This window comes from Cornus florida, unplaced genomic scaffold (genome assembly GCF_030987335.1).
Source record: "Cornus florida cultivar Cherokee Brave unplaced genomic scaffold, ASM3098733v1 CherokeeBrave_3.0.0_Hap2_Chr09, whole genome shotgun sequence".
In the NCBI taxonomy this organism is placed as follows: domain Eukaryota; kingdom Viridiplantae; phylum Streptophyta; class Magnoliopsida; order Cornales; family Cornaceae; genus Cornus; species Cornus florida.
Window position 1 is genome coordinate 91501089 of NW_026775579.1, and position 18873 is coordinate 91519961.

Below are 18873 nucleotides of genomic sequence, written 5' to 3' on the forward strand. Positions count from 1 at the left end.
TATTCGTCTCATCACATGGGATTAGAATGAGAGTGTGTTTGAATCTTGATATACATTATTGAGTTTTTTTTTTTTTTTAACTTTTGGAGTAATTGGTGATTCAACATCACCACCCACCTGTCCTCTCTGTTCATACGCTCATCTCAATGGCCTTAAACATCTCTTCATTGATCAACCAAATGACGTGAATTTGAGAGCACAAGGGGGCATTTGAACACCTTATATTTCGCACTATGCTCATGCAAGAATGTGAAGAAAAGTATATATAAAGCCACGGAACTATAATGATGAAAGGTGAAGCAAAATCATATGCGATCCATATTACCCAATATATATATATATATATATATATATATATATATATATATATATATAATATGCGATCCCATCATGAAGCTTGGAATATATATGGTGGGAGCTTTTGGTTTCTTTTAGCCCCCTACCCCACTTATCATATATGTGTGTAAACAAAGTTCTAATTGCTTGCAGTTCATGGATTAATGACCCACAACCTTTTCAAATCACAATCCATCATTTTCAAATTTAGAGTAAAAGAGAACACTGAGGTTCATGAAATCGTTACAATGGAGAGGTCCAATCATTTATCTGTTCTAAAAGATGGGACTGTGTTACGTCACCATTTCAAATTAAATTAATAAATTTATAAGGAATTGCATGTCACATGTTGAATCAATACTCTTATCAACTCCTTTAAAATCCAAATCCATGTTTAAACCAATGCCTGATTTTTGTTGACAAAATACCTTTCTTGACCAAGTTGCTGGAATTAACAGAACTGGACTATGGTATATCAATTTTATTTTTATGTCATCATTAATCGAATTTGTATGTTACACGCATGTATTAAAAATGATGAAAAGAAACTAATGAAATGACAGTGTAACTTTTGGATCTTTGTTTCTTCTTAATTTCAAGAATTTTTTTTTTCTTTCTAAGCAAGATGGTTGGACAAGTTGGATTTAGTATTTTCTGTGTCATTTTGCAATATCTGATTAAAAGCCATTTTTCATGCATTATCAACTGAAAACCAATTAATTTGGTTTACCACTTATGGTTAGTGGAGTTATTTTGCAACTCTTTGGTGCAGATATCTACACATTCACATACATTTAACTATTTAAGTACACAATTTTGATATGCCAACTTCATTATATAAGGTTATTGTTTAGCATTTCAACATTACTACTCTAGTCGATACTTCAAGTCTAAAATATTAGTCGAAGGGATTTCGTACTCTTAAAATATATTTAAGTAAAAATTATAAATCCCACTTAAAACACATCTAACAACAAATAAGTTTTTAACTTATCTTTTAAGGCTAAATTATCTATCAATTAAAATACCATTTTTCTTAGAATGGTAAAGTTAGGGCCAACAAGAGTGATGATGTCTGTAATTTCAATGACAAGAATGGTCATTTTATTTTCTTGGTAAGCCACAAGAATAGTCACACCAGTAAAAAAGTAAGGCCAAAAATGATGTTCATCTGCAGTTTTCCTTCCCAACACAAAATATTAAAAGTATCCAAGTAATTAACTTTTTATACTTACTTGTAACTTTACCAATAACTGTCATGATGTGTATGTAGATCAAGACAAAATTCATAGAGGTGTCCTCCCCATGGCTTTTCATGTCCATATGATATGATAATTGATAAGAGGCCCACTAGCACATGAGCTCAACTCATCCCCGGTAAATGATTGTAAAAAATAAACCAAACGCTGCAGTAGAAATCATCTTTAGGTTGGCCCTGGTTAAAAAAACTCAATTTGGTATTATCCAGCGGTCTAATTGATAGAGTGCTTAATTTTTTGAAACAGTTTAATTGGTAGAACTCTTTGTTTTCGAATAGATATACCTGTGTTCAAGTCAGCTTTCCTAATTAAAAGAAACTCAACTCATAGAAATAGCCTTCTCTTATAGCATGATTGGCTAAGGGAATACCTAAAGGGCCCAATGGTTACAAAATAATAATAATAACAACAGCAGATTGAACCAACATCTCACAACATAGGCAATGGTAGAGTCCTTAGTTTTTCGAAGCGGCCTAATTGGCAGAGTCCTTAGTTTTCGAAACGGGTGTACTCGTATTGAAGTCAACTTTCCTAATTAAAAGGAACTTAACTCGTAGGAGTAGCCTTCTCTTATAGCATGATTGGCTCAGGGAAAACCTAAAGGGCCCAATGGTTACAAAAAAGGCAGATTGAACCAACATCTCACAACAGAGGCAATGATAGGTTGTTTGTCCTTATTTCTCAAGAGAAATGTTCATTATTAATACCTTGGATGGTAAAAACACCTTAGTTTATTGAGAGGTGTGAAACAAATCAAGATTCACTAGATTAAGACAACTAGAAACTTGTTCAAATCATTTTAGCAACTCACTCACCTGTTCTTTTCCATAGAGCTTTTAAATCTAAACTAGGCTGAAATCAACTAGAGAAGCTCTTAAACACTCAAATAATGCTATGTTAACCAAGTTATTTGGATCTTATTGAGACCTTTCTTTTAGAAAACTTACACAATTGAGATCAACTACGTACAATGAGCTTTTCATTTTGAAAGATTAGATTTACCGCTAAGTTCCAACTACATGACTGCTTAAAACACTCAAATTCGAGCCACCCTTACCCATTCGATGTTTGGATACTTGCCGGATCAAAGTCTTTTACTTAAATACCAACTATAATAAATGGAGTGTTTCGCAATCCAACTTAAAATCTTAAATTATTAACCAAACACCCAACCTATGTATATCCATTCACTAGATCACAAGTCCTCCTTCTAATTTGTCATTAAGACTTTATTTAGTAGCAGCTGCATAAGTGGTATGATTCGACCCTTTGTTGCTTGGATCCTGTTAGCCTTGTGGTTGGGTCATCGTTTTCACAGAGAAAGAGAGAGACGGGTTTGGATGCGTTGAAATGCCACACCGTGAGGCTGCCGTACGCTTTCTCCTTCGTCGACACACAAATTGACATCCTTTTCTCAACTCTTCAACTGTACACGGATTGCAATCATACACAGATATATATATAAATCATATATATGTATATACACACCCAGTTCTTCAGCTTCCCTTTCCCCCTCCATTAATCGCTTAATCCCTATTCTCTCTCTCTCTCTCTCCAAGCACCCCAATTTCATCATCTCCTACACCCGATCTGTGTGTGTGTGTTTTGTGTGTGTATAGTTTGATGGGTCTATCATGGAGCAGCAGAAGGAGGAGAAACAACACTTACTATCAAAACCCTCACCCACCTTCTCAACTCATCTCTTCTTCTTCTTCTTCGTCTTCGTATCCTTACCCTTCTGAACCTTATCCTGCGCCCTCTCCCTACGCTTATCCCACGCACCACCCTCCTCCACTTGGACCACCTCCTCTTCCTGGGCCTCCACCACCAGGTCCGCCACCACCTCCTCCTCCTCCGATTTACTCTTCCTACCACTATTCTGGTGGGTACAGTGCCTGCAATTACGCTAATCCTATGGTGGGCCGCTCCAATTTCGTCCCTTATTACACTTATCAGACCAATGGGTGGACCGGAATGCGGCCGCCTCTTCCGCCACCGCCGCGGCCGCAGTATGTAGACCATCAGCACGCCAAGAAGGTCAGGAATGACGTGAATGTGCATAAAGATACATTAAAGCTTGAAATTGATGAGCAGAACCCTGATCATCATTTGGTTTCATTCGTTTTTGACGCATTGTTCGACGGGAGGTAAGGACTTTCTATGCACCATTATGTGTGTGTGTGTCTCTCTCTATATATATGCTTCTGTGTGTCAATATATATTTTGATGATGTCCTTTGTTTTCCTAGTTTTGAATCTGTGTAATGTACAACAAATGAAAGGTAATTGATTAATTGATTGCTTGTAGTGTACGGAGTATTAATTTGGTTGTGACTTGTGAGGCGGCATATCATTGTTAATTGTGAATTAGGATGATAGTTAAAACAGAAGACGACCTCCATAAATCAGATACTAGTACCTCTGATAAGCTAACTGAGATATAGGAGCGGAAGCAGATGTAGAATGAATGCAGGGGATCACCAACAAACCTTTTCACGTAGTAGAAACTTATGGACATTCCATGCTGGGATGAAGACCAAAAATTTGAGATTTGGAATTTTTATCTCTAAGTGAGCCCATGGTTTATAGTTTTTGTTCTGCTGGAAGTCTGTACACGAGGATGCAATTGTTATAGGTGTTGAAATATATCAACGGCGACACCAAATAAAGCCTTTTCCCAACTACTTGGGGTCGTTTATGTGAATCCTATTTTTCCATTCTACTCTAGGAGTTAAATTTATATCATTCGTTTAACATCTCATTCTACTATAGGAGTTAAAGTTATACAATTCGTTTAATATCTCATTAGATCAACTATCTTTGGAATACTGACTAATTATTTTGCTAGGATATTATATATAGGTGTAGATTACTTACTGTGTGTTTTCTTAGGCTTTTTAATGTTTTTGGAAGGGATGGTGATAGTGCTAGAGGGTGATGAATTATGTTACCTGGGAAGATAGATAGTTTACTCTTGGTTTATTTATAAGGTTTTCTTTGGTAGATTTCAAGTAAAAGGCTCACAAGTGCTTTAATGAGGCATTACAGTTGAAGAGAATTGATGAAGCTCCCCCTTCTCCCCAGCGTGAAAAAAGCAAGCTAAGTTGGTACCTTTTATTGTTTAAGAGATATTTAAACTGAACTTTGGTGCTCCCTTCTTGGTCGTACTGGCTCAGAAGTATGACATACAGTGATGAAGAAGGAATTGGCTAATGTGAGAAAATGGGGCTAGTGAAGCAGAGAAAGGAGTTCTACGCAATTCTATATAGCTAGCACTTTGTTATATTGTAATCAGCTCCAGCAAATAGCTAATCTAATGGAACCTGGTTTACCAATTATTGCTGAGCCCTGAAATTTATCACATGTTATTGATGTCTTTGAGGGTTTATGTTTGATTAGATCTATTTTTTTATGTGTGGGCATGTATAGCAATAACAAGACTACTTTTGGTGTACATCACTGAAATTATTAAGATTTGAAGGCTGCGCACACGTCTCATCAGTGCCATTGTGTTGCCTTTCAGTGATGAGATTTCACACACTTCCAGCCTCTTGTACATTTCATTTCTTTGTTAAAATACTCGGTTAACTGGTTGTGTTTGGAGGATTATTAGGTTGTAAAATGATGCTACTTTCTGCTTGAGTTGGTAATTCAGGGACTAGGGCTGTTAAGGAAGCCCTTAGATTTAGTTTAAGAGTGAAAGGAACTCCCCTTCTCCCTTTTGGTTTTCATCTCTTGTTTGGGATTCACTTGTTGACACTTAAATTATTCTCCATAATTTTTCTTTTTTAGAATGTTTAAATAATGGCAAACCATTTTTATCATATCTCATGTTGTCTTGCTTTGTTGAGTTGGAACTCTAAAAAGGTGGAAATATGTCTCTAGTTTTTAAAATTATTCTCCGCACGTAGAAAAGTTGCTTGATTATGTATTTGTAAACAAATTTGTTTCATAACCAACTTTGTTTCTGTGGACATGAAAAGAAGATACTTCCGCCCTAATTCTCTTAATTATTCTTTTGCCTTCTTTAGAATGGTGGCAAAGGAGGTGGAGGTTGTGCCAAAAGAGAAATTGTACAGTATACTAAATTGTACTAATTTTACCGTCTTTCTAGTAGTATTCTAGTTTCTTATCAGAAAAATATAAATAAACCGAGGGAGAGACATTATAGGAAGTAGAATTGCATAGGAAATGAAACTGATGGTAGATTAGCAAAAAGAGGAAAGAAATCCCTTAATAATTACAAGTTTCCTAGCCTTTTTAGCTTCTAGTATGAGGATATTTCACTAATTTTATAGATTATTTAATTAGCTGACCAGTTGCTTCCATGGAGTATATCAGCAAATGTTGAAGCGTTCCCCTTATGTGACATAATATATCAAAATATGGTGTCTTTGACTTTGAGAAATTGTCAAGGGTAGCTAAGGTATTTCCTGTTTTGGTGAGAGAAAGGCAAGATTTTTGGTCTATTCAGAATGAGTGTGGGAGAAGGATTAATAGGGATTTGAAACATGGAAAATTTTTGTTACACCAATGGGCTCCACCTATTTCGAATCAAGACTAATCCCCACGGATGCATGAGAAAATTCAGGTTTGAGACATCTAGATTCTGAGCCAGTGCTTAGACAAGTCACCTACCTGTGTGGTGAGGTTTTGAGATATGGAAAATTAACAAGCAAATGGATAAAGTAGACGGCATAATTGGAAAATTGTGGACCATTTGGTAGGTTGCTGTTACTGGTAGCCGATTCGGAAAGATCCATAGAAATTATTCAACATGCTCTAGAAGGAATTCCCGCACGGGGTGGGGGGTTGCTATGAGAATTTAGAAATCCGACACTTTGATAAAGTAAGGAATCCTGAATGGAATGATTAATTGATACCAATGAATTTAAGTAGGACTAAATAAACAAAGTAAGTCCAAGTTTTGGAATATATGAGCAACTTAATTTAAAGTTTAATTGAAGTAGAGAACATTTAATAGGAGATTGAAATTAGGAACGTGTTGGGGAGGTTTTGAGATGGTACATGATAATATGACTTGGAGATGGGGTTGATGTTGGGAAAAACTCTAGAATACATACGTGTGTGTATATATATATATATATATATATATATATATATATTTTTGTTTTCAAATGAAATGAGTAGGAGTCTAATAGATTTGTGAAAGACTGAAAGTTATTAGGTCAATTTAAAGAGTGATCTTGAGCTTGACAACTTAAATTAAGAAAGTGGGTTTATATCAGGAGTTAGCATTAAGCACTTTATCTTAGAGGACTCCGTCAAAGCCATTGTACTGTAGTGCTTAACTACTTGGATGGCATTTCTCTGCCAAAATACCTGTACCATATCTGTTAACTGTTGGGAGTCGTTGATTGAAAAAACTACTGTAAAAGGACTTCATCATGTCTTCATTTGCCCATATAAATGCCTTAATTCAGCTATCTAGAAGGTTCAATGATTCGACAAGACGTATGGAACCTCACTGCATACTCTCCTCCCTCCCTCCCTCCCTCTTTTGAGTGTTTTGCCTCGTGTAGACTCATCTCCGTTCATCCCTTCAATACTGATTGAGATTTCGAATAGCGTTCCCGAATTCAAGTTGATTATATTTTGCCTCTTCCTCAGAGAGACAGTCAAACAATTCCCATATGATATACAAAATAAAACTCCAGATATTTGATGTCTTTCTCTTTGAATAAGATCTGAATTCCAGCGATGGTTTCATTAGATATCTTCCAACTAGAATCCATCTTTTTTTCCGATCCAGTTCCTCCACCACCCCGAACTCTAGTTAGATTCAGGCATGATACATTTTTTAGTATTTGGGAGAACTCAAATACTCTATTTCGGATCCATGAAACAACTCCCAGAGATCTTCTTTCCTTTTGAAAGATACAGAAGTGAAACAATCAACCCAGAAATTATACTCACTCAATAGAACATTAAGTAGGAAAAAAAAAAATAGAACTTTAAGCTTGCTGGCATGTTTGATCCAGCTAAAAGTGTAGTGAAGGCACTCAATGCTCTTACATCTAGTATGCAGTGACTTAAAGAGTATGGAGATCATTGGCTGTAGCATAGTACTGTTGTCAATTGTCTCTCTTTTATGGTGCAGTCTATCAATTTATGAAATTGAACTTCGGTGGTTGCCCTTATGATCCAATGTTCACTGATATTTTTCCTTGCTTGGCATGGGTCTTTAAGGCTGAAGACTTGATCTTATCAGGAGTAAAGCTGGCTAAAATTTGAACCGAGGAATATTATTGTTGAAGGTTGATACAGTTCATGAATTTCAGTTAAAATTGAACATCTAAAGAAGTCCAAAATATGCATCCCCTTTAAGAGCCTGGGGTAGTAGGGTTTGTTTGATTTGGTGGGTTTGCATGTCCTAGTGGATTGACTTTTTATTTTTATTTTTATTTTTATTTTTTGGCTTTTTATTTTATTTTATAGGTACTGTTAGTAAATTTTCAATTTTTAATATAATATGATAAAATGCAATTTATTTGTTGCAAGGATGTTCTCCTTTAGTTGCCACCAGGTTCCCTACTTTGTTATCTCCGGTGTTCAAGTCCTAGTCTGGAACAGGCACACGCATGTGTGTGATAAGACGAAGAGAAATATATCTCCTTTTGTTTGTTTGTCAATGTGAAGGTGGTACTCTAGTTTGGCAAAAATGAATGAGCATAATAGGAGTATGGCCTTGCATGGTTGAAAACCTATTGTTGTGCTTTCTATTTATTATTGGCCTTGCGTGTGTGTGTGTGTGTGTGAGAGAGACAGAGAGACAGAAGGTGGTTGGGGGGTTTGGAGAGAAACTAATTCAATGAAACCTGGCTCATCAGATTGAAATGGCACATTGAATATGTGAGTTTTACATGCACACTTACTACTGTTATGTAGTCTTTCAGATTGCATCTACTGCATTTCTCACTTGTTGGGTTATAACTAATCTACGGGTGATATTGTAGAATTTTTCAACTTTAACCTTAATCCAGTTACTTGGGTCCGCATATTTTTAACTAAGCAAAACCTTTCTCCAGCTATTTTAGTTAGCTGCATAAATCTTTTTATGCCATTGTGGCTATAACCTCAGTTAAACCACACACGATCGTATGGATGTGTCTTCAGTCCCTTTTTTTTTTTTTTTTGGTACATTCTATGCTTTTATCATTTTTGTGAGTATGTAATGAATCTGTGCTTTATGATATGAATCCGATTCAACGAGTATCATCCTTGTGCTAATACTGTATTACATGACATGTTAAATCCTGCAGAGAGTAAACATGAAATTCTTTGAGACAAGTTTGGTATTGACTGGCCTTGAAGATTTTGTGATAATTGGTGACCTGATTTGGTCAGAGCCACACTGTTGATTCTTCATAAGTTCTTTATTTTATTTTTTATTTTGTTCTGGACTTCTGAACATTTTATATTATATAATACAAAATACCAGACCTGTTGCATTTTGTAAGTTACAAATTGTACATTTCCTTGACAGCATACCTATTTATCTAAAATTCATCCTACTGGGAACATATTAAGTGGAATCGAAGTAATGAAACATAAAATGTTGATCTGATTTGTTGGCATTTTTTGTTGCTTCTTCTATAAATGAGTGTGAATAAATATGGAAGACACCAGGGACTTGTGTCCATGTGCATGATGGTTTTTTTTCTAATTATTATTTTTTTATGTACAGCATCACTGTTTTTTACTTCGCCAAGGAAGAGCCCAACTGTAAGTTTGTTCCATTATACGCTGAAGCCTTTATGCCAGTAAAAATCCCTTTTCAGAAAGGACTTGGCCAGAAATTTCGTCAGCCTTCAGGAACAGGCATTGACTTGGGCTTCTTTGCTTTGGAAGATCTTTCAAAGCAATCCCCAGAAGAAGATGTGTTTCCGCTAGTAATCTCTGCTGAAACATGCTCGGCTTCTCTTCCCACAGACCAACATGTTAGTGAGCCTCCTCCGAATTCATCTTCCAATACCCAGATTACTCAAGCTGTTATAGAGAAGAACAATGAGGGCCCTTTCCATGTGAAAGTAATCAGGCAGATTTTGTGGATTGATGGGGTTCGCTATGAGCTGCGTGAGATATATGGAATTGGAAGCTCAACTGCAGAAAGCTTTAATGACAGTGACACAGGAAAGGAGTGCGTGATTTGTATGACTGAGCCAAAGGATACAGCTGTGCTACCATGCCGGCATATGGTGAGAGTCCATCTAAAACTTTTTTAACTATTTAAATGAATTGAGATTTGGACTTTTAATATCAACTTTATGCTAGTACATGCACATTCATAGACAATGGCATGAAGTGCCATTAACAGATGAGTTGGGCACATGCATTTCCATGAGGTTGAGTACAACCAATGTGAACTGGTTTAAATCCAATGTCATGGTATTAAGAGATTGCCTTTTAATTTCCAGCCTGACCTGTCCTTAAGCTTGCAAGAGGTTTAGCTTGTCTGTTCACAAATCTGTCATTATTTGGTTTTGGTATCTATTTTACTCATTTAATTTATTGTGGTTTTCCAATTGGCAGAGTATTGTTACTGGATACACAAAAGTGAATGCATGTAGTTTAATGTGTAGCTTATTCAGACAATTGATGGAACTTTGGCATTTATTTTAAATTTGGTCTTTCTCCCCTGGTGCTTAGACTCTTCAACAAGTATGGTGGATATTTGTGACCAGAATTGTTCTTGGTCTTTGTTTTACATTGGAGAAGATGGAGGAGGAGAGGAGAATATTTAGATGGAAGAATATATGAAATCTACAAATTTTACTGTTTCATTTTTTTTGTCAATAAAGATATCTGCCACGAGATTAAATGCAATTTGAATGCGTGGCTCTCTCTCTCTGTCTTATTCTTTCTATGAACTCAGCTGCTTTCTCTGATTGGAAAATGTCGATTTTTTCAGTGTATGTGCAGTGAATGTGCAAAACAATTGAGGCTTCAGTCTAATAAATGCCCAATATGCCGTCAACCTATCGAGGAGCTCATGGAGATCAAAATCAATAATGTTGATCAGTGAAAATCCTTTTCGTCGTACCTAATCAAATTGTATGATACAGCCAATATATTCTTTTATTTGTGTCTAATGCTGTTGTATACACTTTTTGTTCTGTTAAAGAGTGTTTATCCTACTTTACATTCTGCTGTATACACATGTCTGTAATCTTGGCTGTGGCCTATTCATGTTGTTCTTACTGTTTTCATCATCCGTTTAGTTTAATTAAAAGCTTGTTTTAGGTCTGGAGGACTATCTTTTTGTTTGATAACACATTTTGCTTTAAGTGGAAACACAGCCTTTCTTTTCCGCCTCTAATTGACAATGAATGCTTGAAGTTCTCGAGGAACATTTGATATATCTAGATAAAGTGTTAAAACTTGTTGCTTTTCCTTTTTCTTTGGGAGTTGAATATGAATTTTGCCATCCTTGCTTGCAAATTCAGTTTTATCTACTCTTTATTCTTGGGTAAGATTTTTGATTATGGATATTCAGCATGAAAGGGAGAAGCTTTAGGCTTACAAGACTGGATGAACATTCTAGGTGTAGTTGGTTGCCTTTTTCTCCTTCAATCTACTAACAACCAAAAGTGTGACTGGCAGAGAATATTTGCCATGGAAGTTAGCAAAAAGATTTGGTAGGGCTTGAGAGTGTAGCTTCCTTTGAAGAGAAGAGGTTAGTAGATGTTCTGAAATTTTATATACTACTAAAAGCTTTTGTATCTTTGTTGACTTTATCTATCACTTGCTCAGATGCTTCAATGGTATGTGTGTGACTATTATCAAAGCCCTGCTTTATCTATCATGGTGATATAATTTATATATATATATATATATATATATATTTCCCCACTGACTGTCTATTTTGGGTTCCTTCTCAAGTCTTGCTTGCTTGCCTTTGTTCTTTTTGCTTTTCATCTTTGTTCCTCTTTGTCTCTATGCCCAGCTTGAGCTTTCCTATTTTTCAAGCATATTCTTTTAACTTCTTTTGTTATATATTACAAAAGGAGTGAAGAAAGAAAACAAAGTATTGTTTGTGATAATGGCATTAAGTATTTGAAATGTTAGGCATATTAAGTTGGACCTTTGATGCAAATTACTATGCACAAATGTTGAATCAATGATTGGGAGTGCTCTCATCTAGGCAAGAAAATGTGAACTGGACCTTTGGTGATGTGATATGGATGGTCTGGTGTGTCCGCATGTTAATTGTAGGAGGGTTCGTTCACAATGCTAGTCATTTCTATGTAAAGTTGTGAAATTAACGTGGGGTTCATTACAAGACAAAAAGACAGTTCCAAGGCAAAGTTAGTGTTTTCACGAGCTCATTCAGTACAGTTTGAAAAACATTTTGTCCAGTTCACGAGCTCTCAATACAAGGTGTATAAATGTTTCCAAGGATGTCAAAGTCCAATCTTGTATTAAGAGGATGGCTTTCTAGTCCTTGCATTGAGAAATGTTTTTGGCTTCTATTGCCAACTAAACTTTGGTTGGCATACAACTTAATGCTTTGACTTAAGTGGCATGCACTCAACTTCTCCAATGGAGAGGTTGATGCATTCTATTTATCTATTCCGATCTATCTACCATTCTGATCTATCTATCGTTAAGATTGTTTTATTGTAACGTGAATGTGACGAGTTCAAAATAAGAAAGCAGCTTCTCCACGTGCAGTTGAATTAACGGGTGCTCACGATAAATTGTGGTAAATGTATTTAATTTCGTTGATAGCAAGCATTGTTTGTTGAAGTTGCGTCCAAGCACGCACAATCCAAATTGGGTCATTGAAAAATTGGGAGAGGGTGATGGGGGTTGTGATAAAAGCTGTCACTCTCACTGGGCCAGCTTCTTCTACATGCAGCCATTGGCAATGCAATAATACGAGAGTCCTTACAGATTCCTTTGTATTCATTCTGCGTTTGTACCCACATTTGCTTTCAATTTTTCTGTTGAGGCATCATCACTCAACAATTGTAGAGATTTTTTTCCCAGAGGGAATTACCAAAGCAGAAAAAAAGTACCAATTTTTGCATGAAATGGTAAAGCCAAGCATGCCAAATTAAAATTCTATCACACGCGTACACACACACATATATATATATGTGTATGTAGAGGTAAGAGTAAGAGGGGGCTGCAAAGACCATGTGAAGTGTTGTTGTGTGCAGCAAGAGCAGAGCAAATAATGCAGCATGCAAAGTGGGTTAGGTGTTCATAAATGACCTTCTACCCAATCTATCTTCTTAGCAATTGTCAATCACCATCCAAACACCACCTCCATGTGGTGTTCATGTGATATTTTGTTCCATATTTGGTCATGCCACTGCATACCATTATTGCCCAATGCTTTTCCTTTTGCAGACCATATTTACAAAAATGAATACACTTTCAAATCTCAAGCCATAGCTAATTTTGAACTACCATTATTTCATTCCACAAATTTTAATGGAACTTTCAATTTCATAGCAAAAAGGTAAATGACTTTAGCAGTCGTGAAATTGTGATTCCATATGTAATGCATAATTGAGCAAGTAAATTAAGAGGATAGTTGGAGAAGCTACGTTTGCTTCCACATACTTCACACTTGAATTCTTTTTTTAAAAGCCCCAATGACTTTATATATATACATATATACTCCCTTCGTTCCAAATTAAATGTCATGTTTTAGGAATCATGACTCACAAATTAAGTGTCCGTCCCAAATTAAGTGTCCTATTTTGGATTTGTTAGTTATGATTCTCAAAACATGACACTTAATTTGAGACGAAGGGAATATCTTTATATACATATATATGTATAGTAATGGTGGTGCCGAGTGTCTTAAAACACTTTATGGTGGCCTGTGTTAACAATTTAATTCTTTTTTTTCAAAAAAAAAAAAATGTTTTGACAAACCCTAGTAAGTGACAACCCATTGAAAGTTGAAACTGGAATGAATTATTGAAGCTTACTGTATCTTTACATTAAGGCAGGAAAAGCCAATTTGCTGAGGCCCTTTATCACCACCATTCACATTCCTTTACAGGTGAAATAGGGCCCTTGAGAGGGGTTTCAAAAAATTTGAATAAAATAAAATTAAAAAGAGTAGATTAAAGGACATAGCCACAAGGGTCTCATCATGGGTTAGGCTTTTAAGAACGACAACAATTATTAGCTTATAAAAGAAGGCTCGACGTACATAATTGACATTATAACTCCTGCAAAATTCATCTGAACCAAAGGGCTACTTAGGTCTTAGCCTTCTCCATCTAATTGCAGTTTAAAGTTAGAGTTTGCTCAAAGTGACTTATGGGTGGTTAGTTTCTCTTGTGTTTTTTTTTTTTCCTTTTTTTTCTGCCAAATAATATAATTAAAGTTTTTTCACTATTTCTTTTGGTAAGTGAAAATAACTTTATTTGGAAAAACGGGTAAATTACACTAACAGTAGTAAAATTTAGGTAAACTATATACGAGTAGATTATTTAATATTTATTACTTATAAATTTCTTTAAATTTATTTATTGATGGCCAAAAAGTGGCTTTACGTGAGCAAATTTAATAATGTTTTTATATCAGAATAATATATTATATTACATTTTATACAAGAGAAAAGAAAAATATTTATTTTATAAAATTTGGGCATTAATCATTTATGTTTTCCAATATGATATAACATGTGAATAACAAGTTTTAGGTTTTTGAAAATTTGAACAAAGTCAACATGCTTGTCGTAATTTTGAGGCTGTTAGTTAGAACAAGTATTAATCAAATGTTATCTAGATCCGAATATGAAAAGATTTTCTCGCTGTCGAAATTAAATTCTGAAGAGTTGATTTAATATTCTTAATGAATAATGATTGAAAACTGTACGTTAGAACATTCAGATCCCCATATGAAACGATTTTTTTTTTTTAATCGTACAACTTAAATTCTGAAATTTTTTTGACTGATAATGCAGGTTGATTTGATATTCTTAATGAGTCATGATTAGAAATTATTAATTGGAACATATATTAATGAAAAATTGTTCGGATCTGGATATGAAAAAGATTTCTTGTCGTATAATTTAAATTCTGAACAGTTCTTCACCCGATAATGGGGATGATTTGATATTTTTAATGAGTTGTGATAATAGATTGTAAGTCAGAGCATGCGTTATAAATATATATATTTAATATTGTTATATGATATGTATAACATATATTAATCTACACACGTGAATTGCACGTGCAATTTATCTTACTTTTATTAAATTTAACTGTATTAATAAAATGTTAAAACCTTAATTGGATCACTGGTCAAAATTGTGACGGAAGTATATAAATGTGTAAGTAAAATGTATTAACCGCCAAATTTTCAGCCATTTATTATGATTAGACACTTTGGTGCACTAATTATTCTGTTTGAGAAAATTATAGTGACCTCCTTGAGGTTTCGTCAACATACACTGACTTTCTCTTTTGTTTGTCAAATTATACCAACCTCCCCTTTTATAACGATCAAGTAGATAGTGTTAACAATTCAAGTGAAATTACATCTATGTCCTCATTATATTTATTGTATTTTATTTACAAAAGGATGAACATTGAAAAAATAAAATTATTCATATGTCAAAGCGAAACAATTTGGAAGGAGATATATATATATATATATATATATACACTTAAATATATTTGTTTGATGAGAAACAATTTGAGATGAGAGAGAGAGGATATATTTGTTTGATTTGGTGTATATATATTTGGGTTTGATTGGTGACAACAAAGAGAGGTATAGGAAGGCAATTCAAATAGGGTAAGAAAGAGAGTAAATGGGTATGACATAAACCCAGATTTGGTGCTGAAACTCAAACACACCAAATAATCAATTGGATTATTTATAATTGGAGGTTTGGTTGTAGTAGATCCTCTCCACCTTCCATTTATAATTATTTCATTTGGTTACAAACGAAGTCCAAAACCAAGACACTTAGAAAATTTAGTTTCCAATGGCGTTGATATTAGATAATTCTTATATTCCACTCTACATAATAAAGAATACATGAAGAATGAAGTAACTCAATTGTGAGTTTAAAAGAGAGAAGGAAAAAAAAAAAAAAAAAAGGCAATTGTTTATTATGTAGAGTGGAATACAAGAATCATCCAATGAAAATTACTTAGCGGAGAGAGGTTTTTCTTTTTTAAAGGTTGAGTGGAGAGAGCTTGTACCAGTGGCTCCAATGGATTCTAGTAAATTGCAGAGAGCCCAAAAGGCTCCAATGTAATGGCAACCATGGAGGGTTTTTAAGTAATTTTATTTCAGTAAATAAGGTCAAATTTGTCTTCATAATAACTAAAAGAGTACTTTAGTAACTTTAAACTTACATCAGCAATTACTAACATTGATTAGGCAATGACCTTTAACGGTAGTTAATGGAGGGGTACTCTATGTTATGAAAATTTAAATTTGAAGGGAGGTTAGTGCAATTTGTTAAACAAGAGGGGAGATCAGTGTAACTTGACTGAACCTCAAGGGAGGTCAGTGTAATTTACCCTTTCTGTTTTGCAATATGACATGGTGCGAAGAACACGTATTGGGTTTTTGAAAAATTGAATGAAGTAACCATGTCATATCATGATTGGAGATCATTAGTTATAACATGCATTAATTGAAGGTTATTCAAATCGTGATATGAAACAATTTTTTGTCATATAAATTTATTTTTGAAGTGTAATTTATTCGATTATGCGGTTGATTTGATATTCTTAATGAGTAATGACTTGAGACTATTAGTTACAACATGCATAAATTGAATATTGTTCAGATCCCGAAATGAAACGATTTCTTTGTCATGGAACTTAAATTTTGAATAGTTATTCACCCGGCAATGCAAGTGATTTGATATTCTTAATGAATCATGATTGGAGATTATTAGTTAGAATATGCGTCAATTGAGTTTATAACCTAATATGAAATGGTGTTCTTGTTATTCTGAAGAGTTCTTCACCGGGTAATACGGTTGATTTGATATTCTTAATGATCAGTCATGATCAGATACGGTTAGTTAGTGTTAGGAAATGTGTAAGTTTTAAAAACTTTTCGAAGGATTTTGATTCATAGATCTTGATTCATCACATAGAGACAAGTTTTATGCAAAAATAAAAAAATGATGTATCATTCAATTAATGGATTGAATACTTATATCAAAGGTCTAAGTAAACCTTTAAAACTTTCCTCTAAAGTGAATGTTCTCACTTATTGTAGATCCCTTAGCAAGATGCCTTCTCCTTGTATCTCCATCTTCTTGGTAATTATTTTGCCTTTAGGAATCACTCATAAGCCTTCATGAATGATCTTGGAAAATTAGGCTTGTGGGAGCCTCCATTAGATGAGAACATAAACCTTAATTTTCTAGAGAGAGAATATATATATTTCTTTTTCCTTCTACTAAAAATCACCCTAAAAAATATACATAGACCATGTATATTTATAGGCAACAAAAAGATAAAGAAAAGGAAATAACAAATTCTTCTCAATCTCTAATTCACATGTCTCAAATCTAATACGATTCCAATATCAAGTTGGGCTATGAGTGAGAATCCATTGGGCCTATTATTTTATTGGCTACAATGAATTAATAATTGGCCCGGTCCATAGACCCAATTCAATTAATTCATAAATTAATTTCTACTCTACTAAAAGAAATTAATTGAACTCCAATTAAATAATAAATAACCTCTAAGTCAATATCGCACTTTGACCCCTCTATGCATAATTAGTTATCGGATAACTAAAGCCATTAATCCGACTACTTAATTAATATATTTATTTTGATATCTTTAATTATTTCTGGCTCGATCACTATAAAACATTTATTTGACAAAAATAATAATTTAAATAAATAAATATATAATAAATCATTTTGTCTAAAAACACACGAAGGCCTTCGAATTTACTTTGTGATAAACCATAATCAATACAAAATAAATACAAGTAGCAATGATGCAAATATTGAAAATATAACCCTCTAACTATTAATTACATAATTACCCAAAATGTCGGTCTAAGAACCCCGAAGAATCCGCCAAACAAATTAAAGTAATTATTAATTAATACAAGAGTCTATACTTTTCTCATACTTAAGAGTCAAATGCCATGACGGTGATAGGGAGCAATTGCATATGACGGCTTTTGCAATATATCTTAATCTAACGCGGATCCAGTTCAAGTCTTAATTAATTATGAGTCCATCCATAATTACCGACTATGAACAATTTATGACTACTATTTGTATACCATGCATTGATCGTCATCACATACATATATATAAATTTCTCTTGTAATCAAATGGACACTATCAATTCTATAATGAATCGAAATATAATACATTGAATTCACCAATTGTATAAAGCATAAATATTTCAGAAACGTTAGGAACATATGTAACTATAATCCAGATAGGAATTTGCTATGCCAGGGCATATAAATCCCAACAGTTAGAACATTCATTAATTGAAGGTTTTTCAAATCTTAGTATTTACTTAATACAACTTAAATTCTAAAGAGTTATTTACTTAATAACGTGGTTGATTTGATATTCTTGATGATTCATGATTGGAGAATGTTAGTTAAACACGTTCATTAATTGATGGTTGTTTAAATCGTGATATGTAATTGTATTCTTATCGTAAAACTTAAATTCGGAAGAGTTCTACACCCAGTAATGCGATTGATTTGATATTCTTAATGAGTCATGATTGGAGATCGATGATTAGAATATGCATTAATTAAAGGTTGTTCAAATCCCGATATGAAACTATTTTCTTGTCGTGCAACTTAAATTCTAAAGAGTTCTTCACCCGATAATGTGATTGATTTGATATTCTTAATAAGTTATGATTGAAAACTATTAGTTAGAACATACATTAATTGAAAGTTATTCAAGTCCCGATATGAAACGGTTTTCTTATCATAGAATTAAATTGTGAAGAGTTCTTCACCCGGTAATGTGATTGATTTAATATTCTTAATAAGTTACAACGGAGACCATTAGCACATGCGTTAATTGAAGGCTGTTAATATCCCAATATGAAACGATTTTTTTGTCATAGAACTTAAATTTTGAAGAGTTCTTTTCACCTTGTAATATAGTTGATTTAACATTCTTAACGAGTCACAATTGGGAATTTTTAGTTAGAACATGCATTAATTGAAGGTTATTCAGATCCTGATATGGAACGATTTTCTTATTGTATGGCTTCAACTTAAATTTTGAAGATTTCTTCCGATCCTAAAAATGCGAC

General features: G+C 34.0%; 1 protein-coding gene across 1 annotated transcript; it reads left to right on the forward strand.

Moving 5' to 3' along the window:
- The first annotated feature begins 2846 nt into the window (after nt 1–2846).
- LOC132275166 (probable E3 ubiquitin-protein ligase LUL4) lies at nt 2847–10925 on the forward strand. Its single transcript, XM_059776579.1, has 3 exons — nt 2847–3742; nt 9303–9813; nt 10527–10925. The coding sequence occupies exons 1-3, from the start codon at nt 3219–3221 to the stop codon at nt 10638–10640; spliced, it is 1149 nt and encodes a 382-aa protein (XP_059632562.1). The 5' UTR covers nt 2847–3218; the 3' UTR covers nt 10641–10925.
- Nucleotides 10926–18873: the final 7948 nt, after the last annotated feature.